This window comes from Bos taurus, chromosome 4 (assembly GCF_002263795.3).
Source record: "Bos taurus isolate L1 Dominette 01449 registration number 42190680 breed Hereford chromosome 4, ARS-UCD2.0, whole genome shotgun sequence".
Lineage (NCBI taxonomy): Eukaryota > Metazoa > Chordata > Mammalia > Artiodactyla > Bovidae > Bos > Bos taurus.
The window spans coordinates 30,568,962-30,595,239 of NC_037331.1; the positions used below are offsets into that span (position 1 = coordinate 30,568,962).

The following is a 26,278-nucleotide window of genomic DNA, read 5'->3' on the forward strand; positions in this document are numbered from 1 at the left end:
ACTTTTTTTAATAAGAACATGCTTATACATAGGAAAAGGTAGAAAAAAGCTAAAAGTAACAGATTATCTCTGAGTAATGAATTTTATACTTTCCTCTTTCTGAGCTCTAGAATGTTTATGTTGTTCTTTGTGCTTTATATTGGCAGCTTTTTCTCTGAGTATATTATTATTTACTCAATCAAAATAAATTAATATCACTTAAGTATAAAGCTCAGTATATTTATAAATGATGAAAGGATTTTGGTAACTTAGCTCTCAGCATTAGCATACTTTACTTTTTTTTTTGCTTTTGTTCTTGTTTTCACACCCTTTCTCTTCTCTGCAGTCATTTCCCAAATGAAAAGGCAGTTTATGGTAATAGAGGAGAATCAGGTTCAACATTTGATGAGATTTTATAAGTAAGAGTATATAATACAGTTCAGGAAATTTCATAGAAAATCCTTTAAAAAAAAAACATGTATCGTAAACCTACATATACTTCTTACAGATATTAATTCTTACTCCAAAGTATTTGCCCTGATACTTGTAACTTAATTGCCCTGATACTTGTAACTTGTACATTAATACTATCTCTTGAGTAAATTAAGATTCTGACCTTCAGAGACTAAGGAGGAATGTAGAAAGAAGGTTCAGCCTCTACGGGCATCTTCCTGGTTGAGTCATTATAGTGTAATAGATGCTTCCTGTACATATGAAGCAGAAAGACAAAACTAAGAGATTCTGAGCTAAAGGACTCTGTTTCTGGGTTGTTGCAGTTATTTAGTCGCTAAGTTGTATCTGACTCTTTGTGACCCCGTGGACTATAGCCCACCAGGCTCCTCTGTCCATGGGATTCTCCAGGCAAGAATACTGGAGTGGGTTGCCATTTCAATCTCCAGGGTATCTTCCCTACCCAAGGATCAAACCCTGTGTCTCTTGAATTGGCAGGCAGATTCTTTACCACTGCACCACCAGGGAAGTCCCTGTTTCTGGAAGGCCTGATTCAAAGGCAGTTATATTACATAGGTTGGATGAACCCATAAATACCCTAAAACCTGTACATTTATGAAATTCCCTGGCCTCAGTGTGCACGACTCTGCAGGTGGTACATCAGGAAGATAAATTTACTTGGAAGCCAAAAAAGGCAGTGATGTTTTCAAAGTATCAGAAAAGTGCCAGAAAGACCTGGACCTACTGGTGTCCCACAGTGGGATCTCTGCGAGGGCTGCAAAAACTGCCAAACCAAGAGTGGTGTGAAGAGGAGAGGGTGGAAAAGACCAGCCACTGAAGACCAGCTTAATGACCCAACAGTGGTTGTGAGAGAGCAGAGCGCCCTGGTCTTGAGAGTGTGTGTGCTTTTCTTCAGGTCAATCTCACTGAGCTGAAAGCCTTTCCCAACCCTCCAAATGCAGTCACCAATGTTACTGCGGCTGTGATGGTCCTTCTGGCTCCCCGGGGCAGAGTGCCGAAAGACCGGAGTTGGAAAGCAGCAAAAGTCTTCATGGGGAAGGTATCAGCCTGGCAGCGTGAAAATTCTGATGATTTCTGTGTTCAGTTCTGTGGTTATACTTGACAGCAGGGACAAGGGACGAATGGACTGGGAGTTTGGGATTAGCAGATGCAAACTGTTTTACGCAGAATGGATAAACAGGGTCCTATTTTATAGCACAGGGAACTATATTCAATATCCTCTGATGGACCGTCTGAAAAGAATGTGTGTGTATATATATTCTCTATATATGTGTAATTGAATCTCTGTGCTCTACATCAGAAATTAACCCAACATTGTGAATCAACTATACTTCAGTAAAATAAATTTTCTTAAAGTACAGGCAGTTTGAGGAGAAAGAAGAAAGCTATAACATTCCGAACTATTAAAAAGAAGTCATGTTCAGATTTGCTGAGAGTAATCTACTGTGTGTTCTCTGGACCTAGAACTTTTCTTTGCCAAGTGGGAGATTAGCGTGGGGTTGTAGCACACCTAGATCAGCACCAGCAGCAGTTGGAAGGTTGCTAATTATTTTCAAAATTATGAAAGCGGTTAAGTGTAGGAGGGAGAAAATTACATGGATTTCTTCTGTTGGAAAATGTTACTAATGTACAAGAAGGTGAAGCAAAGGGGCTTTGGGGTATGTGTTTTTCTTTTTCTTTTCTGCCTTTCTTTTCTTCAAAATGTGAATGCCTCCTGTGCAAAGACTGAATATTTTACCCTGGGATAAAAGGGATTTTAAAAGTGTCCATTGCTAATTCTAACTTTAGACTGTAAAGACTGAAAAAGTCAAACAGTGGGATAAATGCAGCTTGCCAATTTTGCCTTTGTGATGTGAATCCTAAAAGCTGATTTTAACTTTTGATCTTGGAATTTTCTCTGCAGCACAAATGGCTCATTGCAATGTCTTTTTTGCTTTACAGGTGGATGATTTTTTACAAGCGTTAATTAACTATGACAAAGAGCACATTCCAGAGAATTGTCTAAAAGTGGTGAAGGAACAGTATCTGAGAGACCCTGAGTTCAACCCAAACCTGATTCGGACCAAATCTTTTGCAGCAGCTGGTCTCTGCGCCTGGGTCATCAACATCATGAAATTCTATGAGGTGTATCAGGCATGACCAGATGGTTTATGGGTGTTATTCAGGAAGGGTCGTATATATATTAATTTCTAGGCCAGCAAGAAATGTAAAATAATTTGATATTTAATTATCTGAATAAGATACATTTCTAAGAATAAGACATGAAGGTGTCAGATTAATCAGAATTCTCTAAAGGAGGGTATCTGAAATGTTGGAAGCCATGCTTTTTTAGGGTAGAGTAACTTCTTTAGATCAAATAGCAGCAATTAAATTTGATTAGAAAAAAACATTTGGGTAGAATAATTATATTTATTTATATTGAAATATTTCAGTTGTTGGCTTGAAACAACTGCAAATCTGAGTTCATGTTTAATTAAATTTCATCCCTGCTCTCAAAGCAGAAATTTACGCCAGCTACAAGTAGACTTAATGAGATGAGAAATAACCTTTGGAGGACTTTTGTATTTTAATGACGAATGCGTTTTTGACTGTGTGTGATCTTTTCTAAAGTTTGTAGTTTTGGGCCAGATAGAGATAGATGATCATCTCAGTTAATCCTTTATTTATCAAGTATCTGTCTGTCAGGTATGCCCCAAACACTTCGCCAAGCACTGGATGTGAGAGGGAACATGCATGGCCCTTTGCCAGGAAGAGCTGACTCATTTCTGTCTTTAAATCTTGTGTGTTATATTCAAAGGTGGAATTGCTGAGGAAATGCCACTGTCATTCCCAGGATGATTTTCAGAAAACTAGGTTCTGTCCTTCACTCTGGGGACCCATGGGAATAGGACCCTGTCCGTCTCTCTTTAGCGGAAGGAAACCCGTATCAGGCAAGACTGCAGACGGATCACAGCTGATGGGCGGCCTCGCTCCATAATGGCACGCCTGACCACTGTGCCAGCCTCACACCCTAGGTGGAAAGACAAGCCCAGCACTGGACCATTGCTGTGTTCTGTGTTGTTTTGCTATAAAATAGAAAAGAAAATTTAATTTCCATTCTCCCTTCCCAACAGAATATTTGATCCACTCAAATGCTCAAACCACCCATTCAGATAACCTTTAAGGTGGCCAGAACATAGAGAAAAAAAAAAGTGTTAGTGTGGTTAACATTATACTGTGTGAGGGTATCTCACATGTTCCTTTCTGGGTTCAGAGAATTTTCTCCACACCAATTTTCTGCCTTTAAGGCTAGACATGATCCCACGTTTAGCTGTAGTTGCTGTACTCGACAATTTCTGGTGATATGAGGATTGTCTCCAAATTTTACAAAAAACTAATTTTAGTATCTTAATGGTATTTGACCTGCGTAGCATTTTATGCTAGTGCTTGTCACTCTAATGTCCACAACAAGTCAGTGAGTAATGGACAAGCAGAGAGAATTTGGAAGGCTATGTGGAATTTTGATCTGCCATTAGGTGTTACCATGACTAAGAGTAAACACCAAATTTCTAGATGAATTAGAGATTTTAACTGTAAAGCTTCCAGCAAATAGAAGGCCGAATGATTACCTGCCCTCTTTGCATCTTCATTGCCTTGTGAAATAACCCTTACGTGGCTTTTCAGGTCTACTGTGACGTGGAGCCCAAACGCCAAGCATTAGCCCAGGCAAACTTAGAACTGGCTGCAGCTGCTGAGAAATTGGGGGCTATCAGGAAAAAGCTAGCGGTGAGTACGGGCTCCAACACTGAAGAAGGTCTTAAGAGGTGGAACCCCGCCCCCATTCTTAGGATCCCACCTTCAGACAGGGCCGTCTCTGAGACCTACCGCTCAGGAAGGAATTGGACCTTTCATGAATATATTCATTTATATTCTTCAGTAGACATTCCTTGTCTGCTCGATGCTGACTGAGCTAGAAAAGGGAACTTTTCGTGATTTCTGCACTTAAGGAATTTCCATGGTCTGGCAGTAGAAAGAGGGTAGCATTCAGGGATTTAAAGCAAGGATTCTGGAATCAAAGTGCCTGGATTTACATCCAGACTCCACTATTTACTGTTTCACCCAGCACATGTTAGTTAACCTCTCTGAGCCTCTTTTTTCTCATCTGAGAAATTGGTCTGTAATAGCATTTACTTAGGTAGATCATGAAGATTTTTATCCAATTTTTGGATTTTTATCTCATTTTTGAGAGTAATTCATAATGAGAATTTAGCATGGTGCCTGGCATATAGTATGTGATTTGAAAATGCTAACTGTAAATATTATCACCTTGACTATCTCTACAAGTATCTCTACAAGTATCTCTACAAGTGTCGTTTGGTGCTACAAGTATATGTGTGACTATATCCAGAATGCAATAGGAGCATCGTAGAAGAGCCTAGAGAAATTAGGGAAAGTTTCATATTGAAGGTGTATTTGATATGAGCTGCAAAAATTACTTGGGAGTCACCAAGGATAATAAGATCAGGAGAGGTGTTTGTGATTTAAAAAAAAAAAAAAAAGTGAAGAAAAGAGGGAAGAAGCAGTTGGTAGACTTCATGAGTCCTAGTAGGCCAGAACCCTAATGTGAGTGTCTGCGGGACAGTTAGGAATAGTAGGAAGGAATGAAAGATGAAGTTGCAAAAACCTTCTCTGCCTTTCATGCTGCAGAATTTAAATCTTACCTGACCTTGGTATTGAGACTTTGAAAGATTTTAATAGGTTAAAATGACATGGTCACTTTTCATCAACTGAATGGAAGCTGGGAAGAGAAGAGGCTAGCTGCAGAAAGACAAGTTACAAGTGCCGCTGTGAGTCCTACGAGGGCCTCAGCTAAGGCGGGAGAAGCTACAGTAGAGACAAGAAACAGCAGTTGGTAGACTTGACAAGTCCATGCATTCAAGGCTGCTGATGACATGGCGGTGGAGGGACACATACAGAATAGAGATGATGAGCTGGAGGTGCCTGACATGGTAGCTTGGAGTGGTTCAGTCAGAGTGGCAAGGCTGGGTAACCCTGGCCACCTAGGAAATCCTCAGAGCTTCAGTTTCTTAACTGTCACTTTGTGAATAACAGCTAATTCTCAAGGTGGGCATCTGTGATGTATTTTGGCTACCAGCATCTAACCTACCTTCTTTGGGTGGTAACAGACTGGTTTATCTTTGGAGAATTACCTTTCCCCATTGGATACACTCAAGTAGGACTTCGATCAGGGGTACCTTCTTCTGTCCTGACTGAAGCCTGGTTATGTGATCCAAGCTTTGCCAGTTTGACTCCCCCAATCTCTAGAATCAAATCAGTAGCCAGAGGATGAGACTGACAATAAAGTCCACATATGGTAGGACAGTGTCCAGAGGAAGCTTTCAAGTATTTCGTTCCTGCCCCCAAGTCTCTCTAGAGCTCCTAGGAGCCTGCGTGTGATTCTGTGCCTTTCCTTTCATTGAAAGAGCTCCCCCATTTTTAGGAGATTCTCTTTAGCTTAATTTGGCTAGAGATGATCTCTAGGAGCAGAAAGCGTTGAGGGAAGACCTGAAGGAGAATGCTCCCATCTTGGAGGAAATCCTACCATGGGTCTCTGAGCAGGTGAACTCAGGGATCACTGAATCTGGACTGTGGTGCCCACAGTGGGCAGGCAGCCAGGCCCAGCTTCCTATAGAACAGGACTTGAACTTGGCTTGATTATATGTGGGGACACTGTTATCAACAACAGTAGCTGATTTAGACAGATTTAGAAAAAACATATTCATTTTATTAAATTTAACTTCATTTATTGGTCAGTGCTCTCACTGTCAATGTGACTAAAACCTTTAGAAGAATGTGGCCATCTATTATTAATGGCTTTATGTAATTTTTAGAAGCAAGTTAATGTTCATGGAAAAGTAACAAGAATGCTCAAGACAACCATGAAAGTAAAAGTGTTAGTTGCTCAGTCGTGTCTGACTCTTTGCAACTCTATGATCTGTAGCCTGCCAGGCTCCTCTGTCCATGGGATTCTCCAGGCAAGAATACTAGAGACGGTAGCCATTCCCTTCTCCAGGCAATCTTCCCAACCCAGGCATCGAACCCAGTTCTCCTGCATTGCAGGCAGAATCCTTACTATCTTACCAGTTCTAAAGTTGAGACTTTCTATGCTTGTGGATGGCATCACTGACTCGATGGACGTGAGTCTCAGTGAACTCCCGGAGTTGGTGATGGACAGGGAGGCCTGGTGTGCTGTGATTCATGGGGTCACAAAGAGTCAGACACGACTGAGCGACTGATCTGATCTGATCGGATGCTTATGGAATTAGCCCTCTTTTGGGTACAGCCTGCAATGAGCTGAAAAAAACTGCTTACCTTGATTGTTTTCAAAGACCTGCAGTAGAAGCAGAGGTTCGTATATCAATTAACTGCAAATCTAAGTTTCCAGACACAGAGGAAAATAACAGTCACAATGTCTTTATGGAAGTTGGTCTGTTCTATCCCCCTATCAAGAGTGGATTTCCAGAGAGTAGCTATTAATGCAGCAGAATCTTGGTCTGCTGTTTCTACCAACATTCAATTAGATGGTAGTACTGTGTCAGTAATGTCTTGGTTTTTATGGTCATATTGTGGTTGTATGGGAGAATGTCCTTTGTAGGAAATTTGAAGTAAAAAACAATTCTCTGTGAAGACTGGTCAGGCCACAGTCAAAGACAAACTGCATAGTTTCTGTCTGTCGGTACAGAGTCAAGTCAAGGTTTGAGCCCAGGTGTTGTGATAATTTTTGCCAGCTTTGCTTTCATCTCCTTCAGCCTCTGTTTCCTTCTCTCTCGTGGCCTTTCCCGCCTCCTCATCTATGCCTTCTGTTGCCGTCTCGCCTAGAAAAGCAGGGCTGTGTCTACCAGCATTTAGGAAATTTATTCATTAACTAGTATTAGACTTTGTATATTTGTTCTTTCAAAGTCTTTATCTCTAATTTCAGACTAAAAGATGGCCTCATATTGAAGCCTGAGTGGGGAAAAAAAAACAAAACAAACCCGCTTAGGCCATCCTGTCTTTGAAACATACAGGATCTAAGGATGGCCATGAAAATGTGCAAACTCGTCTCTTTAGGGAAATGGTTCTCAGAGTGTGTTCTCTCGACCACAGAAGCGTCGGTGTCACCTGGGAACTCCTTAGAGGTCCAGACTCTCAGATCCACTGAAAGACCAACCCTGGCAGGGAGTTCAGGAATTTGGGTTTGATCAAACCCTCCGGGTGGTTCTGGTACACACTTCAGCTGGAGAACACCGGTTTCAGGGTGTCTGGTGGGCTGGGGTCTTCAGACTAAGTCCTTCCCCCACCTCCCATTTATTTCTAGAACCTGAAAGGCCAGGGCCTGTCTGGAACTGTGAAGCAACCAAGATTCTACCCAGCGCACAGGCTGACAGGTTACCCACCGCTGTTTCACAGATGCTGGGCAGAAGATGTGGGGTATGGGCTGAGTGGGTCAGAGAGCGGAGGGCTTCATTGCCCACAGCACAGCGAGCAGCATGAGCCTCATGTGGGCCTCAATTCCCCAATCCCCATGGCCGTGACGCACAGTGGGTCAGCTGAGGCAGTTCACAGTTTTGTGTCATAGCTGAAATATCCCAAGCTTAGGAAACACCCCCTATAAAGAAAGCTGCGAGTAAATCTGCCCAACTTTTGTCCCACAGAGAAACACATCTTTAGTACTCTTGCACAGGAGTACTTCTGTCCATGCCCTGTGAGAAACACTGGCTCTATTTCCGAAGCCTACATGCTCTGCAGATATCTTGCGGAAGATAGTCCAGAGCAAGAGCTGTCAGAACCTCTTCATGAGAGGCAGAGAAACCAAATGCAGGAGCCCATGGTCTCCCAATACCCAGTCCCCACCCAGCTTTACAAAAGGAAAAGGTATATCAGCTTATATCTTAGGTATGTAAATTATTGCTGATGAGTCGTTCAGTCCTATCTGACTCTGTGACCCCATGAACTGCAGCATGCCAGGCTTCCCTGTCCTTCACTGTCTCCTAGAGTTTGTTTAAACTCATGTCTATTGAGTCAGTGATGCCATCCAACCATCTCGTCGCCTCTGTTGCCCCCTGCTCCTCCTACCCTCAATCTTTCCCAGCATCAGAGTCTTTTCCGATGAGTTGGCTCTTTGCATCAGGTGGCAAAGTATTGGAGCTTCAGCATCAGTCCTTCCAATGAATATTCAGAGTTTATTTTCTTTCGGATTGACTGGTTTGATCTCCTTGCAGTCCAAGGGACACTCAAAAGTCTTCTCCAGGACCATAGTTTGAAAGCATCAATTCTTCAGTGCTCAGCCTTCTTTATGGTCCAACTCTTACATCCATACATGACTACTGGAAAAACCATAGCTCTGACTATAAACCATAGCTTTGACTTTGTCAGCAAGGTAATATCTCTGCTTTTTATTAGGGCTTCTAGGTTTGTCATAGCTTTTCTTCCAAGGAGCAAGCATCTTTTAATTTCATGGCTGAAGTTAGCATCCACAGTGATTTTGGAGCCCAAGAAAATAAAGTCTGTCACTATTTCCATGGTTTCCCCATCTATTTGCCATGAAGTGAAGGCACTGGATGCCATGATCTTAGTTTTTTGAATGCAGAGTTTTATCCCGGCTTTTTCACTCTCCTCTTTCACTTTCATCAGGAGGCTCTTTAGTTCCTATTCACTTTCTGCCATAAGTGTGGTGTCATCTGCATATCTGAGGTTATTGATATTTCTCCCAGCAATCTTGATTCCAGCTTGTGCTTCATCCACCCCAGCATTTTGCATGATGTACTCTGCATTTACATTAAATAAGGAGAATGACGATATACAGCCTTGACGCACTCCCTTCCCAATTTTGAAGCAGTCCGTTGTTGCACATTCAGTTCTAACTGTTGCTTCTTAACCTGCATAGCTGTTTCTCAGGAGGCAGGTCAGGTGGTCTGGTATCCCTATCTCTTTAAGAATTTTCCACAGTTTGTTGTGATCTACACAGTCTAAGGCTTTAGCATAGTCAATGAAACAGAAGTAGATGTTTTTCTGGAATTCCCTTGCTTTTTCTGTGATCCAGTGGATGTTGACAATTTGATCTCTGGTTTCTCTGCCTTTTCTAAATCCAGCTTGTACATCTGAAAGTTCTTGGTTCACATAACTGTTGAAGCCTAGTTTGAAGGATTTTCAGCATTACCTTGCCAACATGTGAAATGAGTGCAATTGTGCAGTAGTATGAACATTCTTTGGCATTGGCCTTCTTTGGGATTGGAATGAAAACTGACCTTTTCCAAGTCCGTGGCCACTGCTAAGTTTTCCAAATTAACAGCATCATCTTTTAGGATTTTAAATAGCTCAGCTGGAATTCCACGAATTCCATTAGCTTTGTTTGTAGTAATCCTTCCTAAGGCCCACTTGACTTTGCACACCAGGATGTCTGGCTCTAGGTGAGTGACCACACCATCATGGTTATCTGGGTCATTAAGACCTTTTTTGTATAGTTCTGTGTATTTCTGCCATGTCTTCTTAGTCTCTTCTTCTGTTAGGTCTGTGTATACCTAGGTCAACCCTATGGAATGGATGACATTATTTCATTTTTCAGATGATGCATGCATGCATGCTAAGTCGCTTCAGTTGTGTACAACTAATGAAACTGAGGCATAGAGAGCTTAAGTACACAGTCCACCTTGAGGCTGCTTAGCTGATAGCAGAATCCAGATATGAACTCAGGTTCTGATACCAGAGCTAAGATCAGCTTCTATATTTTATAAAACCATGCACTGTATGTGTGTGTTTGTACTTATGTGCACACACAGTCTTGTCCAACTCTTGTGACCCCATGGAATGTAGCCTGCCAGGCTCCTCTGTCCATAGGATTTTACTGGCAAGAATACTAGAGTGGGTTGCCATTTCCTCCTCCAGGGGATCTTCCTGATTGAACCTGTGCCTCTTGTGTCTCCTGCATTGACAGGAGGGTTCTTTACCACTGTGCCACCTGAAAGTGAAAAGTGAAAGTTGCTCAGTCGTGTCCAACTCTTTGCAACCCCATGGACTATACAGTCCAGGGAATTCTCGAGGCCAGAATACTGGATGGGTAGCCTTTCCCTTCTCCAGGGGATCTTCCCAACCCAGGGATCAAGCCCAGGTCTCCCACACTGCAGGAAGATTCTTTACCAGCTGAGCCACAAGGGAAACCCAAGAATACTGGAGTGGGTAGCCTATCCCTTCTCCACTGGATCTTCCCAACCCAGGAATCAAACCAGGGTCTCCTGCATTGGAGGGGTATTCTTTACTAACTGAGCTCTCAGGGAACCCACTGTGCCACCTGGGAAGCCCTATAAAAACATAAGTACTTTTAATAAAATATACCTCTAGATATTATTTATTTTAACATGGTTTCTAACTGAAGATGTGCTATATCTCCACCATTTCTCACAAATTTGGCATTATTTCATATGTAAATCTTAAATATGACATATACTTTTTTAAAGAAGTACTACTTCAATGATATAAGTTAAAATAATAATGTAATAATTGAGTCATAGACAAATATTGACACTCTCTATAAATAGGGTATGTTCTACAAATTTGCTTATTAAAGTCTCTTGGAATTTTGCACATATTTATAAGCACAGTGTTAAAAATCTCATTTAGAATTATTAGAACTTTTAGGTAGCAAGATGCTATAGTAAAGAGTCTCCCAAGTATTTGCTCCCTTAGTCGAGGCTCCTTTAGCTGTACAAAATAGAAACCCCCTTAGGAAACCTTAAGCCAAAATGGAGACCAGGAATACTCATGGCACTCTGAGGGAAAAAAAACTGTGTGACTTGGTCTCTGGAGGAACAGGATCCAGGAAGTGGGAAGCTGTGAAGAATGTGTTTAGGGCCATGTGACTTCTCCCCTTGCTACCTTTTCATTCTTTCTCTTTCTCTGGACTGGTTTCTCCTGCTTTCCTGTGCCCCTGGTGAAAGATGGTCCCTCTCTAAATGAAGCCCTCCCAAATACACACATCTTCCCAGATCTTATAATGCTGAAGACAGTGGCATGCCTCAGCTTTGCAATCCCAAGTTTCCAGAAGAGAAAATCCGGTTGGCCAAGCCAGGCCAGGGTGCTGAGATCTAAAGGGGCTCAATAATTAACACTCTTCTTCATTGCCTGAATTATGGACCAATGAAAAGTGGAAAGAGAAGTCAGCAGAGAGAACAGAAAGATGACCTTCATCATTAATATAGGGAAGCTGAGGCTTAGGCACGTGTGAGGGAACTGGACACTCAGAGTGTATTTGAGTCAGCAGGGCACGTCCACTTGCCCAGGTAGCTGTCTGCACTCTGCCTAGTGTGGGAGGAAGAGAGGAAGATGCGTGGTTGCCCTGATGCATTTATTATCACCAACCTTTCATCTTCTCCCAAAACGTATGTATTCTCAAGGGGCAAAGGAGGGAAGGACGTTTGTTTCATTTACCTTAAGGTAACAGGTGTTTTAAGATGATTGTAATGTTTGCTTTTTACCTAAAAGTGGCTCAGAAGTTAATTTTGACTCTTCTTTTTTTTTTCTTTAAAGGATTTGGATCGAAATCTGAGCAGACTCACAGATTCATTTGAAAAGGCCATAGCTGAGAAAGTTCGCTGTCAAGAAGAGGTGAACCAAACTAACAAAACTATTGAACTAGCCAACCGACTTGTGAGGGAGCTGGAGGTGAGTTAACCTTTTCTTCCAGAATTCTAACCAAAATATTAAGAATCAGCTTTTGGGGATTTTATCCTTATTTGCTCTCAACAATGACTGACTAAACATGGAATCAATAACAAAAAGGGGAATAAGAATCATTTATACTGGACAAGGGGGCAGGAACTTGTGAGTGCCTGCTGATGGGTATGAGCTTCTCTGTTGTGTGAGAGAAACCTTCTCAAATTATTGGGGATGATGGCACGAATATGTGGATATATTAAAACCCACTCAACTGAAGACTTGAAAGGGTGAATTTCATGATATGTGAATCTCAAAGCTCTTATTTTTAAGTGCTACCTAAAAATATAGACTTACACTACTAGACATGCGTTTAGCTGAAGGCGATAGAAAAGTTGCTTCACAGTGGCTTAAACAAAAAGGAGTTTATTTTTCACAGATTAAAAAAAATTGCAGAGGTAGCCCATTATCAGTGTCATTTCAGGGAATGAGTGGTCGGACCCCTGACTTGTCTGCAGCCTTCTGCTGCTGCCAGAGCACATGTCTGTTCACGCTTATACATTTTATAGCCATGTGCCAGATGGATGCTGCTCCTTCAGGTTCAGGCAGGAGAGAGGACTCTGTAGCAGCCAGATTTTTCTCCTTTTATAACAAAATCAAGTTTTCTGCTCAGGGCAACCCCTTAAGCAGACTTACCTAAAGCACTTGTTTGTTTAGCCAGAACTAGAGTGACCACGGACAGATGCAAAGAAGGCAGGAACATGGGAAATGGAGTCATCATAATTGACTCAGCCAGTTCATCCCAGGGTACTGGACACAGTAACAGTCTTTTCAGAATCAGAGTTCTCTCACCAAGAAAGGAAAGAGAAATATAAGTTAGGATGGCTGAGGCTGGCCTAATTTCTTATAAGTAGGCTTTTAACAATCTAATTTAAATTTACCACAAATTTAAACCCATTATCCCTCTGAAACTCATAGTTTATTATATGTAAACTCACTCTTCATTCTGCTAGATCCACTCTCTCTGTTCAGTCTCAATAACTGCTGGTCTTGTCTTCTAGTTGTATGGCCTAAAGCTCTAGAATCCCCCTTGACTTACTGCTTCTTCCTCACACCCATATTCAGTGCAGCAGCATTCTGTCCTGGCTCGCCCTTCAGAGTCCATTCAGAATCCCAGCACTCTCAGCCCCTTCACCTCTCCACGCTGGGCCAGGCCTCCAGCATCTCCCCCCGGAGCATCGTGCTAGCCTCCACCACTACCCTCAAGGTCCACAGCCCTTAGAGCCGCTGAGTGATGTTGTTAGAAAAACTAAGTCCGCTCATGTTACCGCTCTCTCAGAATTCTCCAATAACTAGTTGTCTCACTCAAAATATAGTCCAGAGGTTTTGCCAGGCCTGCAGGACCCTCCGTGATCTGGCCCCTGGATCTCTCTGTCCTCCACTGTGCCACCTTCTGCCCTGCTCCATCCTCACCAGCAGCTCGCTCTTCCTCACCCTGCCAGTCTCTCTCCTACCCCACGGCCTTTGCCTCCTCCCTCCATGTGGCTGACACTTTTCCAGGCAATGATATTACTGGGTCCCCTGCTTCCTTCAGGTATCTGCCAGAAGTTCTCCTTATTACCTGGTATTCTCTGACCTCCCTTTGTTAAAAAGCATGTGCCTTGCCCCTTATACACGTGCGTGCACACACACACACACACACACACACAAATACACACATGCATGCACACACCACTCTATAAATCTTTTTTTTTTTGCCACTTTATTTTTTAATTGAAGGATAATTGCTTTACAGAATTTTGTGGTTTTCTGTCAACCATCAAGAATCAGCCATAGCACTCTATAGATGTTTTTGTTTCCTCTGCTTTACTATTTTTTCATAGTATGTATCATCATATGACACACACACTCGTACACATGCATGTGTGAACATACATACTTTTTTTGTGGTCTTTTCCCCCTAACTAGACTGCGAGCTCTCAAAAGAAGGGAAACTGCATTTGTCTCCTGCACTGCTTGATCCCAAACATATAGAGTAGTCCCTGGAGGCACCAATAGATATTTGTTGAATGAATGAATGGGTGAGTTTGGGAAGAACTCCTGTGTTGAAAAAAAATTCTGGAGCCCTTTGAAGATTCACTTTTATTAGATCTGTTGAGAAATTATGCAAGCTCCTAGTACAGTTTATACCTGCTTCCATTTGAAGTGGCAAGATTTAGGCAGTGTGAAGGGTTTACCATTTATAAGGTACCTATGGAAAAGAGGAATGCCAGGTAATTAGACTTACTTGAGGTAGAGAATGTATGAAAGTTTTAACAAGGGAAAAACAGGCCTTGGATCTTGCTACCTTGTATCTCTAGCACACAGCAGTGTCTTCCAAAGGCTTTATTTATTCATGATAATTTAGATTATGATTTAGAAAAGGAAAGGAAAATGCCTGAATAATGTTAACTAACAAAAAATACATATAAGTATGTATATACGTATATTTTTAAAAGATTAATTGAAGATGTCAGACCTTTTCCTTTGAGGATAAATTCTTTCTGACTAGAACAGGAGACAGTTAACTTCTGAAAAACACCAAGACTGATGATTTTGTCTATATAGCATTGACCTGGAAGCTATAGTCTCAACCATTCAGACTAATAAATCAGGCAATTTATATTTAATCATTAACTAACTCCAGAGCTAACAGCTGTTCAAAATTAGAAATGGGTCACCCCAGCCAGGATGACATTACAGGCAATCTATAATGCATTAGAATAAAATTATAGTGATTTTTAACTGTCTAGAAATTTATTACAGGACATGTTCCAATTCTTAAACCCTTGTTAGCCAGTGTCAGTAATGATTTATGTTGCGTGGGTGGTATAGTGAAATTATTGACCATTTCAATCGCCGATAAGTCTACGTTTAGTAAATCTTCAAGTTTCAAAGCTGTTTTGGAGAATGAGGTGGGTGCCCTTTATTGTTTATCATTTACTAACCAAAGACAACAAAGTTGGAGGGAAGGCAAATGAGAGATTCTTCTTCAAAATTAATGGATATATTATCTATAGCTGAGGAAGGAAAGTAATGAATTCTATAAAGAAGGCAAGGGAGTTGAAGTTGCCTAGTGTTTAATTATAGAGCTAACTTGGAGTGATCTTTATCGAGCAAAGCAGACTATCTTAAAATAGATTTCATAAGCATTGTCACCTGCTAGTTTCATTACCTCAGTGCCGAAGGTATTGTGATGGCTTGCAGGGAGCTAGTATTGCAGTTTTCTCTGACATACATTATTTTTGCTTTCTGTGGTCTCCCCTGTTTCATGACTAAAGCTGAATTCTTCCACAGGGTTCTTCATTGTTTTTACCAACATTTTGCTGGTTTTATTTCTCCAGTTCCTATTACTTTACATATGCTTAGAATGTGGTATTAAATTTTAGCATGCACTGAAACCAAATGAATTAGTGAAGTATCCTGCAGTTCAGTCAATCCATAGGTATTTATTACAGTTTTATTCAAATCCAATATTAAGGGCTCTACATACTTAACCTGGAAATCAGATTTTCAATGTCTAGTCATGTAGATAGAAGGAGCTGAACAGCATCCTTTGAGCATACGGTCTTCAAAGCTAGTGACATCCTTCTGGTTTCCATCTTTTTACATGGGCTGTAAGCTCTTCCACTGATTGAGTAATTATATTGCAAAAAGAACCCACATTTAGTAACTACCAGCACTGATCTTTAATTAATAGAATTCTAGTAAGATGGCTCTTTTAAGCTTTATGTTTTAAATAATTAACATAACTAGTGTTTTTCCGGAGAAGGCAATGGCACCCCACTCCAGTACTCTTGCCTGGAAAATCCCATGGATGGAGGAGCCTGGTGGGCTGCAGTCCATGGGGTCGAGAAGAGTCAGACACGACTGAGCAACTTCACTTTGACTTCTCGCATTCATGCATTGGAGAAGGAAATGGCAACCCACTCCAGTGTTCTTGCCTGGAGAATCCCAGGGACGGGGGAGCCTGGTGGGCTGCCGTCTACGGGGTCGCACAGAGTCGGACACGACTGAAGCGACTTAGCAGCAGTAGCAGCAGCAGTGTTTGTCACCTTCCTTTTTCTATAACCCGCCCATGGCTGGTATGTTTAAGACGATGTTTGCCGAGGGAGGTATAGTACCATTGCTGAAAAGCAAAAATGATGGTGAACAGCCAAACTGCCATAAAAATCTTAACATCACTCAGGCTTGGCCACAGCTCTTGGTCCTGTACTTGTAGAGGAACAAGAGAGTGACCGTCAGCCTTTTAAGAAGGACCTCAAGCCTAACTGAAGAGTTAGGGCATCCAACAAAAAGGAGATGTTAAAGATCTAATGTCGCATTACCATAAACTTCACTGACGGGAGAATGAGAGCGCCTTCGTAATAATGGGTTCACGTGACTGAGTGGTCAGCATCGTTATGCCCCCCAGTCATGTTCTCTCCCTCCTCCAGGCTGTGCAGGTGCCCTAGACTTAAACCGAGGTATAAGGCAATTACATTCAATGTTTCTTGAGTTGCTCTTCACTTTGCAGTTACATCAGAATCTTATCTTTCAGTCAGAGAAGATTCGCTGGGGCCAGTCTATTAAATCCTTCGAAGCGCAAGAGAAGACGCTCTGTGGAGATGTTCTCCTTACGGCAGCATACGTGTCTTATGTTGGATCCTTTACACAACAGTATCGCCAGGAACTGGTGGACTGCATGTGGGTTCCCTTTCTTCAAGAGAAGGTAAGCTCAGTCCCTAACCTGGGCCACATTTGGAAGCGTCATACTGAAATTTAAGTAACAAAAACAGTGTATGTTCCAGACATTTTTGTACTTCTGTAATCTCAAATCACTGGAAATTCTAGTATTGAAGGAAGTCTTTCTTGTGTGTTGCAGTTTTCTTGTTTTAACGATAGTTTCAACAAGGAGGTAGAAAACAGAAAAATTATTTGTATGAATGATAGGGGTATAGTTGGAAAATTGCTTTAAATGAAACTGTTAACTGAAACCAAATTTGGAATATCATGTGCAATTACAGGGTGAAATTTTTTGGTATGAATATCACAGGTTACTGAAGATTTTTTTTAATGACTACTTTCAGATGAAAAGTGTAACACTTTGTATGTAAGTATAAAAATAGCTTACTTTGAATTTGAAAATTCACCCATAAGCAAAACGAAAGCATAGATTGGGGAGATTTCAGATTGTCTAGATTAAGGTTATCCTTTACAAAGGAGAAACAGAGACAGGGAAGTTTAAATGACTTTGTAAGGTCATAAAAGATAGGAAACCAGACCACTGCTTTCCAGGCCATTGTTTTCTATGACGCATTCTGTTATCTCCACAGTTTGTTGTGATCCACACAGTCAAAGGCTTTGGCATAGTCAGTAAAGCAGAAGTAGATGTTATTCTGGAGCTCTCTTGCTTTTTCGATAATCCACCGATGTTGGCAATTTGATCTCTGGTTCCTCTGCCTTTTCTAAATCCAGCTTGAACATCTGGAAGTTCACAGTTCATGTATTGCTGAAGCCTGGCTTGGAGAATTTTGAGCATTACTTTACTAGAGTGTGAGATGAGTGCAACTGTGCGGTAGTTTGAGCATTCTTTGGCATTGCCTTTCTTTGGGATTGTAATGAAAACTGACCTTTTCCAGTCCTGTGGCCACTGCTGAGTTTTCCTAACTTGCTGGCATATTGAGTGGCACATAATTTCCTGGCACTTTCACAGCATCATCTCTTAGAATTTGAAATAGCTCAGCTGAAATTCCATCACCTCCACTAGCTTTGTTGGTCGTGATGCTTCCTAAGGCCCACTTGACTTTACATTCCAGGATGTCTGGTTCTAGGTGAGTGATCACACCATCATGATTCTGTGTATTCTCGCTACCTCTTCTTAATATCTTCTGCTTCTGTTAGGTCCATAGCATTTCTGTCCTTTATTGAGCCCATCTTTGCATGAAATGTTCCCTTGGTATCTCTAATTTTCTTGAAGAGATCTCTAGTCTTTCCAGTCTATTGTTTTCCTCTATTTCTTTGCACTGATCACTGAGGAAGGCTTTCTTACCTCTCCTTGCTGTTTTTTGGAACTCTGCATTCAAATGGGTATATCTTTCCTTTTCTCCTTTGCCTTTCGGTTCTCTTCTTTTCACAGCTATTTGTAAGGCCTCCTCAGACAACCATTTTGCCTTTTTGCATTTCTTTTTCTTAGGGCTGGTCTTGATCCCTGCCTCCTGTACAGTGTCAAAATCCTCCATCCATAGTTCTTCAGGCACTCTGTCTATCAGATCTAAAATCCTTGAATCTATTTGCACTTCCACTGTATAATCGTAAGGGATTTGATTTAGGTCATACCTGAATGGTCTAGTGGTTTCCCTACTTTCTTCAATTTAAATCTGAATTTGGCAATAACAAGTTCATGATCTGAGCCACAGTCAGCTCCAGGTCTTGTTTTTGCTGACTGTATAGAGCTTCTCCATCTTTGGACTGCAAAGAATATAGTCAATCTGATTTCGGTATTGACCGTCTGGTGATGTCCATGTGTAGAGTCTTCTCTTGTGTTGTTGGAAGAGGGTGTTTGCTATGACCAGTGCGTTCTCTTGGCAAAACTCTATTAGCCTTTGTGCTGCTTCATTCTCTACTGCAAGGACACATTTGCCTGCTACTCCAGTAATTTCTTGACTTTGTACTTTTGCATTCCAGTCCCCTATAATGAAAATGACATCTTTTTGGGGGGTTAGTTCTAAAAGGTCTTGTAGGTCTTCATAGAACCATTCAAATTCAGCTTTTTCAGCATTACTGGTTGGGGCATAGACTTGAATTACCATGATATAGAATGGTTTGCCTTAGAAACGAACAGAGATCATTCTGTCATTTTTGAGATTGCATCCAAGTACTGCATTTCAGACTCTTTTGTTGACTGTGAAGGCTCCTCCATTTCTTCTAAGGGATGCTTGCCCACAGTTCAGTTCAGTTCAGTCGCTCAGTCATGTCCAACTCTTTGCAACCCCATGAATTGCAGCACGCCAGGCCTCCCTGTCCATCACCAACTCCCGGAGTTCACTCAGACTCATGTCCATCGAGTCAGTGATGCCATCCAGCCATCTCATCCTCTGTTGTCCCCTTCTCCTCCTGCCCCCAATCCCTCCCAGCATCAGAGTCTTTTCCAATGAGTCAACTCTTTCGCATGAGGTGGCCAAAGTACTGGAGTTTCAGCTTTAGCATCATTCCTTCCAAAGAAATCCCAGGGCTCATCTCCTTCAGAATGGACTGGTTGGATCTCCTTGCAGTCCAAGAGACTCTCAAGACTCTTCTCCAACACCACAGTTCAAAAGCATCAATTCTTCGGCGCTCAGCCTTCTTCACAGTCCAACTCTCACATCCATACATGACCACAGGAAAAACCATAGCCTTGACTAGACGGACCATTGTTGGCAAAGTAATGTCTCTGCTTTTGAATATGCTATCTAGTTTGGTCATAACTGTCCTTCCAAGGAGTAAGCGTCTTTTAATTTCATGGCTGCAGTCACCATCTGCAGTGATTTTGGAGCCCCAAGAAATAAAGTCTGACACTGTTTCCACTGTTTCCCCATCTATTTCCCATGAAGTGATGGGACCGGATGCCATGATCTTCATTTTCTGAATGTTGAGCTTTAAGCCCACTTTTTCACTTTCCACTTTCACTTTCATCAAGAGGCTTTTGAGTTCCTCTTCACTTTCTGCCATAAGGGTGGTGTCATCTGCATATCTGAGGTTATTGATATTTCTCCCAGTAATCTTGATTCCATCTTGTGCTTCTTCCAGCCCAGCATTTCTCATGATGTACTCTGCATAGAAGTGAAATAAGCAGGGTGACAATATACAGCCTTGACGTACTCCTTTTCCTATTTGGAACCAGTCTGTTGTTCCATGTCCAGTTCTAACTCTTGCTTCCTGACCTGCATACAGATTTCTCAAGAGGCAGGTCAGGTGGTCTGGTATTCCCATCTCTTGAAGAATTTTCCACAGTTTATTGTGATCCACACAGTCAAAGGCTTTGGTATAGTCAATACAGCAGAAATAGATGTTTTTCTGGAACTCTCTTGCTTTTTCCATGACCCAGTGGATGTTGGCAATTTGATTTCTGGTTCCCCTGCCTTTTCTAAAACCAGCTTGAACATCAGGGAAGTTCACGGTTCACATATTGCTGAAGCCTGGCTCAGAGAATTTTGAGCATTACTTTACTAACATGTGAGATGAGTGCAATTGTGCGGTAGTTTGAGCATTCTTTGGCATTGCCTTTCTTTGGGATTGGAATGAAAACTGAACTTTTCCAGTCCTGTGGCCACTGCTGAGTTTTCCAAATTTGCTGGCATATTGAGTGCAGCACTTTCACAGCATCATCTTTCAGGATTTGAAATAGCTCAACTGGAATTCCATCAACTCCAATAGCTTTGTTTGTAGTGATGCTTTCTAAGGCCCACTTGACTTCACATTTCAGGATGTCTGGCTCTAGGTCAGTGATCACACCATTGTGATTATCTGGGTCGTGAAGATATTTTTTGTATAGTTCTTCTGTGTATTCTTGCCACCTCTTCTTAATGTCTTCTGCTTCTGTTAGGTCCATAGCATTTCTGTCCTTTATCGAGCCCATCTTCGCATGAAATGTTCCCTTGGTATCTCTAATTTTCTTGAAGAGATCTCTAGTCTTTCCCATTCTGTTGTTTTCCTCTATTTCTTTGCATTGATCGCTGAGGAAGGCTTTCTTTTCTTGCTATTCTTTGGAACTCTGCCTTCAGATGCTTGTATCTTTCCTTTTCTCCTTTGCTTTTCGCTTCTCTTCTTTTCACAGCTACTTATAAGGCCTCCCCAGGCAGCCATTTTGCTTTTTTTGCATTTCTTTTCCATGGGTAGTAGATACAGTGGGCATCTGAGTTAAATTCTCCCATTCCAGTCTATTTTAGTTCGCTGATTCCTAGAATGTAGACGTTCACTCTTGCCATCTCCTGTTTGACCACTTCCAATTTGCCTTGATTCATGGACCTAACATTCCAGGTTCCTATGCAGTATTGCTCTTTACAGCATCAGACTTTACTTCCATCATCAGTCACATCCACAACTGGGTGTTGTTTTTGCTTTGGCTCCATCTTTTCAATCTTTCTGGAGTTATTTTTCCACTGATTTCCGGTAGCATATTGGACACCTACCAACCTGGGGAGTTCACCTTTCAGTGTCCTGTCTTTTTGTCTTTTCATGCTGTTCATGGGGTTCTCAAGGCAAGAATACTGAAGTGGTTTGCCATTCCCTTCTCCAGTGGGCCACATTCTGTCAGAACTCTCCACCCTGACCTCTCCGTCTAGGGTAGCCCTACATGGCATGGCTCATAGTTTCATTGAGTTGGACAAGGCTGTGGTCTATGTGATCAGATTGGCTGGTTTTTTGTGATTGTGCTTTTCATTCTGTGTGCCCTCTGATGGAGAAGGACAAAAGGCTTATGGAAGTTTCCTGATGGGAAAGATTGACTAACGGGGAATTGGGTCTTCTTCTGATAGGGGGTGCCATGCTCAGTAAATCTTTAATCCCATTTTCTGTTGATGGGTGGGGTTGTGTTCCCTCCCTATTATTTGACCTGAGGCCAAACTATGGTGGAAGTAATGAAGATATGAAGGCTTCCTTCAAAAGGTCCCATGCATGAACTGCTGCACTCAATGCCCCCAACCCTGCAGCAGGCCTCCTCCGAGCCACACCTCTGCCAGAGACTCCTGGATACTCACGGGCAAGTCTGGGTCAGTCTCTTGTGGGGTCACTACTCCTTTCTCCTGGGTCCTGGTGCAAACAAGGTTCTGTTTGTGCCCTCCAAGACATGCCTCCTGAGAAATCTGTATGCAGATCAAGAAGCAACAGTTAGAACTGGACATGGAACAACAGACTGCTTCCAAATTGGGAAAGGAGTACTTCAGGGCTGTATATTGTCACCCTGCTCATTTAACTTATACAGAGTACATCATGAGAAATACTGGACTGGATGAAGCACAAACTGGAATCAAGATTGCTAGGAGAAATAGCAATAACCTCAGATATGCAGATAATACCACCCTGATGGCAGAAAGCGAAGAAGAGCTAAAGAGCCTCTTGATGAAAGTGAAAGAGGAGAGTGAAAAAGTTGGCTTAAAACTCAACATTCAGAAAACCAAGATCATGGCATCTGGTCCCATCACTTCATGGCAAATAGATGAGGAAGCAATGGAAACAGTGAGACTTTATTTTTTGGGCTCCAAAATCACTGCAGATGGTGACTGCAGCCATGAAATTAAAAGACACTTGCTCCTTGGAAGAAAAGTTATGACCAACTTAGACAGAATGTTGAAAAGCAGAGACATTACTTTGCCAACAAAGGTCCGTCTAGTCAAAGCTATGGTTCTTCCAGTGGTCATGTATGGATATGAGAGTTGGACTATAAAGAAAGCTGAGTGCCCAAGAATTGCTGCTTTTGAATTGTGGTGTTGGAGAAGACTCTTAAGGGTCCCTTGGACTGCAAGGAAATCCAGCCAGTCCATCCTAAAGGAAATCAGTCCTGAATATTCATTGGGAAGACTGATGCTGAAGCTGAAACTCCAATACTTTGGCCACATGATGTGAAAAACTGACTCATTGGAAAAAACCCTGATGCTGGGAAAGATTGAAGGCGGGAAGAGAAGGGAACGACAGAGGATAAGATGGTTGGATGGCATCACCGACTCAATGGACATGAGATTGAGTAAGCTTTGGGAGTTGATAATGGACAGGGATGCCTGGCATGCTGTAGTCCATAGGGTCACAAAGATTCGGACACAACTAAGCAATTGAACAGATCTGTGTTATCTCAGTTGATTAAAGCAGGTTCTTCATTTACATATCTAGCCCTTCAGTTCAGTTCAGTTCAGTCACTCAGTCATGTCCGCCTTTGCGACCTCATGGACCACAGCACACCAGGCCTCTCTGACCATCATGACTACTGGAAGAACCATAGCCTTGACTAGACGGACTTTGTTGGCAAAGTAATGTCTCTGCTTTTCAATATGCTATCTAGATTGGTCATAACTTTCCTTCCAAGGGGTAAGCGTCTTTTAATTTCATGGCTGCAATCACCATCTGCAGTGATTTTAAAGCCCCCAAAAATAAAGTCAGCCACTGTTTCCACTGTTTCTCCATCTATTTGCCATGAAGTGATGGGACTGGATACCATGAACTTAGATTTCTGAATGTTGAGTTTTAAGCTAACCTTTTCACTCTCCTCTTTCACGTTCATCAAGAGGCTTTTTAATTCCTCTTCACTTTCTGCCATCAGGGTGGTATCATCTGCATATCTGGGGTTATTGATACTTCTCGCAGCAATCTTGATTCCAGCTTGTGCTTCCTCCAGCCCAGCGTTTCTCATGATGTACTCTGCATATAAGTTAAATAAGCAGGGCGACAGTATACAGCCTTGACGTACTCCTTTTCCTATTTGGAAGCAGTCTGTTCCATGTCCAGTTCTAACTGTTGCTTCCTGACCTTAGGACATTAAATCCCTCTGTGTATTTGTGTTCTTTGTTGGTAATTATGCCTCAGTTTTCACAATAGCTTTTTCATGACATAAGGACATGCCAATGGAATTTCTGCAAATTAAATATTTTGGGAAAAGTGTCTCATAATAATTGTAAAAGAAAAATCCTTTTGTACCTAAGCTATTTAATGTGTCTATGGTATCAAGCCATATTTTTATATGGAAGATTTTTTTAAAAGACGATATCTATAGTACTCCCTGAATTTCAGAGATTTTCTCTAAGTATTTCTGCCATAAAATAGTCCTGTTTATGTAAGAGGATAAAGCCATAAAATAGTCCTGTTTATGTAAGAGGATAAAGCATTCTGCTAATTTTGTCCACCTCGTACTGCGTTGTGAGTTTCGGAAGGTGTCAGCTATCAAATTCTTCTTTTTGTCTCCATCTCATGTTCTCCAAACTTTAATCTTCTCAATGGGTATCTTGGTCCGATTCACCCAATGACCAACTTAAGATGAATGATTATCATCACTTGTGGTCCTCTCTGCATTTTCCATCATTGATAAAATTTTCTCATTCTGTCCAAAATTATAAAGAAATTCACTTCCTGATGTGCAAGCTAGTGAACTTCACGTTGCCTTCTTGTTACAGTTATTCTTCTCTTTGAATCATGTAATAGTATCTATAGCATGAACTTAGGCTATCAGTCACTTTACATTTTTTTAATTGAAAACTTGCCTTCTCAAATTTAAGTTTTAAAATTGATGTTTAATTGCTGGTATAGCATCATTTGGGCTTCCCTGGTGACTCAGTGGTAAAGAATTCGCCTGCCAATTCAAGAGACGTGAGTTTAATCTCTGGGGCAGAAAGATCACTGGAGGAGGAAATGGCAACTCACTTCAGTATTCTTGCCTGGGAAATCCCATGGACAGAGGAGCCTGGTGGGCTACGGTCCATGGGGTCACAAAACAGTTGGACACAACTTACCGTCTAAAAACAAGAGGAAATCGCATCATTTAGTGTGTTTCTGGGAAGTTTCCCATCAACTTGTGTTTTCCCACTTACTTAAAATTCCAAATACGGAATTCCATGAAGATAAAATTTTGTTGTGAAGAGTAAGATTAATTGGCTTATCCAAACTATGTAAACTCTCTAAATGTATAGCCAAAGCAAAAATGATAATTTTCTGATGCTGTACATTAAGGAAACATTTATTTTTAACTACAGGCCTGTGTTGCTCTGTGGGCCCACAACTCTCAGGACTCCGTGTCTATTTTCAGGCATCCCAGCGCTCTCTGCTTGTCTCTTGAGTACACAGGCTCCAGGCCAGCTGAGAAATAGATCGTCAAACATGAGCAGCTTATTCTCACTCATCTCTGGACAGAGCTGTATGCTAAAGGAAGAAAGAGATTTCGAGTTGTATAAATGACATCCTTTTGGAAGAGACTTTTCTGTCTGTAAGACCCCTGGCAGAAAATGCTATATAAAACCTAAAAAACGTATGTCCTGTAGAACAGAGGTTTCTAGTTTCTCACTTCAGTTGCTCAGTCATGTCTGACTCTTTGCGACCCCATGGACTGTAGCATGCCAGGATTCCCTGCCCATCAACAACTCCCAGAGTTTGCTCAAACTCATGTCTATCAAGTCGGTGACACCATTTGAGCTACTTACTTTATACACCTAGATTCAGTCACAGCAAAGTGGAAAGATAATCACGTCTATATGAACATGTGCCAGGGTTCAAGAGGAGCTGAAATTGTTTATTCATGTTAATTTTTTTTGATCAATTTTTCCTCATCAGTGTTGCCTCATCCTGCCTTTCCAAGAAGCATCTCCTCATCCTGCTCCACAGTTTACAGGATATTTGCTAGAGCTCCGTACTCTCCTGAGTGTCTCTGGCTTGTCATTTGACTTGGGTATCCTGGGGATTTTGACAGTTTATAAATTAGCCCACCAACAAATGACTATTTGTGTCCTTTTAAAACATCTCTGGGAAAGATTGAGGGCAGGAGGAGAAGGGGACGACAGAGGATGAGATGGTTGGATGGCATCATCAACTCAATGGACATGGGTTTGGGTGGACCCTGGGAGTTGGTGATGGACAGGGAGGCCTGTTGTTCATGGGGTCGCAAAGAGTCGAACATGACTTAGCAACTGAATTGAACTGAAGCTAAGCATGTCATTTATTAACAACCTGTGTACATATTCAAGGTAACCTTAGAGAGAACTCTTATAAAATAAGTCCACAATCCTTAATGTGTTCCTAGAAATGAAGACTATTCTAAATGCATCAAAACTCCAAAATCTAATAAACAAATTTAACTCTAAGTCTGAATTTCAAGAGGAGTTATATTTTAACTTGATCCAGTGATTCTAAAGTTTTCTGGAAGAGTATATTTTCAACAACACCAATGTAATTTTGGAATCAAACAGTAAGAGGGCACTTGGACTTCACAATATTAAAATATACTCTAAAGCTAAAGTAATTACAACAATGTGGTTCTTCAAGGGAAATGAAAACTAGAATAGAGATCAGAGTCATTTAAGGATGCAGAGATATTTGATATGTTTAATATATGATGATGTATAAATGCAACTGCATCTACCACCTCCTAACATTTCTACTAATATACCATCTTCCCTCCTGATACTTCTAT

The 26,278-nt window shown here is 41.5% G+C and overlaps 1 protein-coding gene across 1 annotated transcript in view; it reads left to right on the forward strand.

Moving 5' to 3' along the window:
- DNAH11 (dynein axonemal heavy chain 11) overlaps positions 1–26,278 on the forward strand; it is a 369,205-nt gene that overhangs the window by 244,497 nt on the left and 98,430 nt on the right. The window contains 5 exon segments of the mRNA XM_059885820.1: positions 1,346–1,489; positions 2,392–2,574; positions 4,114–4,215; positions 11,992–12,126; positions 16,697–16,867. Coding sequence (XP_059741803.1) covers positions 1,346–1,489; positions 2,392–2,574; positions 4,114–4,215; positions 11,992–12,126; positions 16,697–16,867 — 735 coding nt within the window.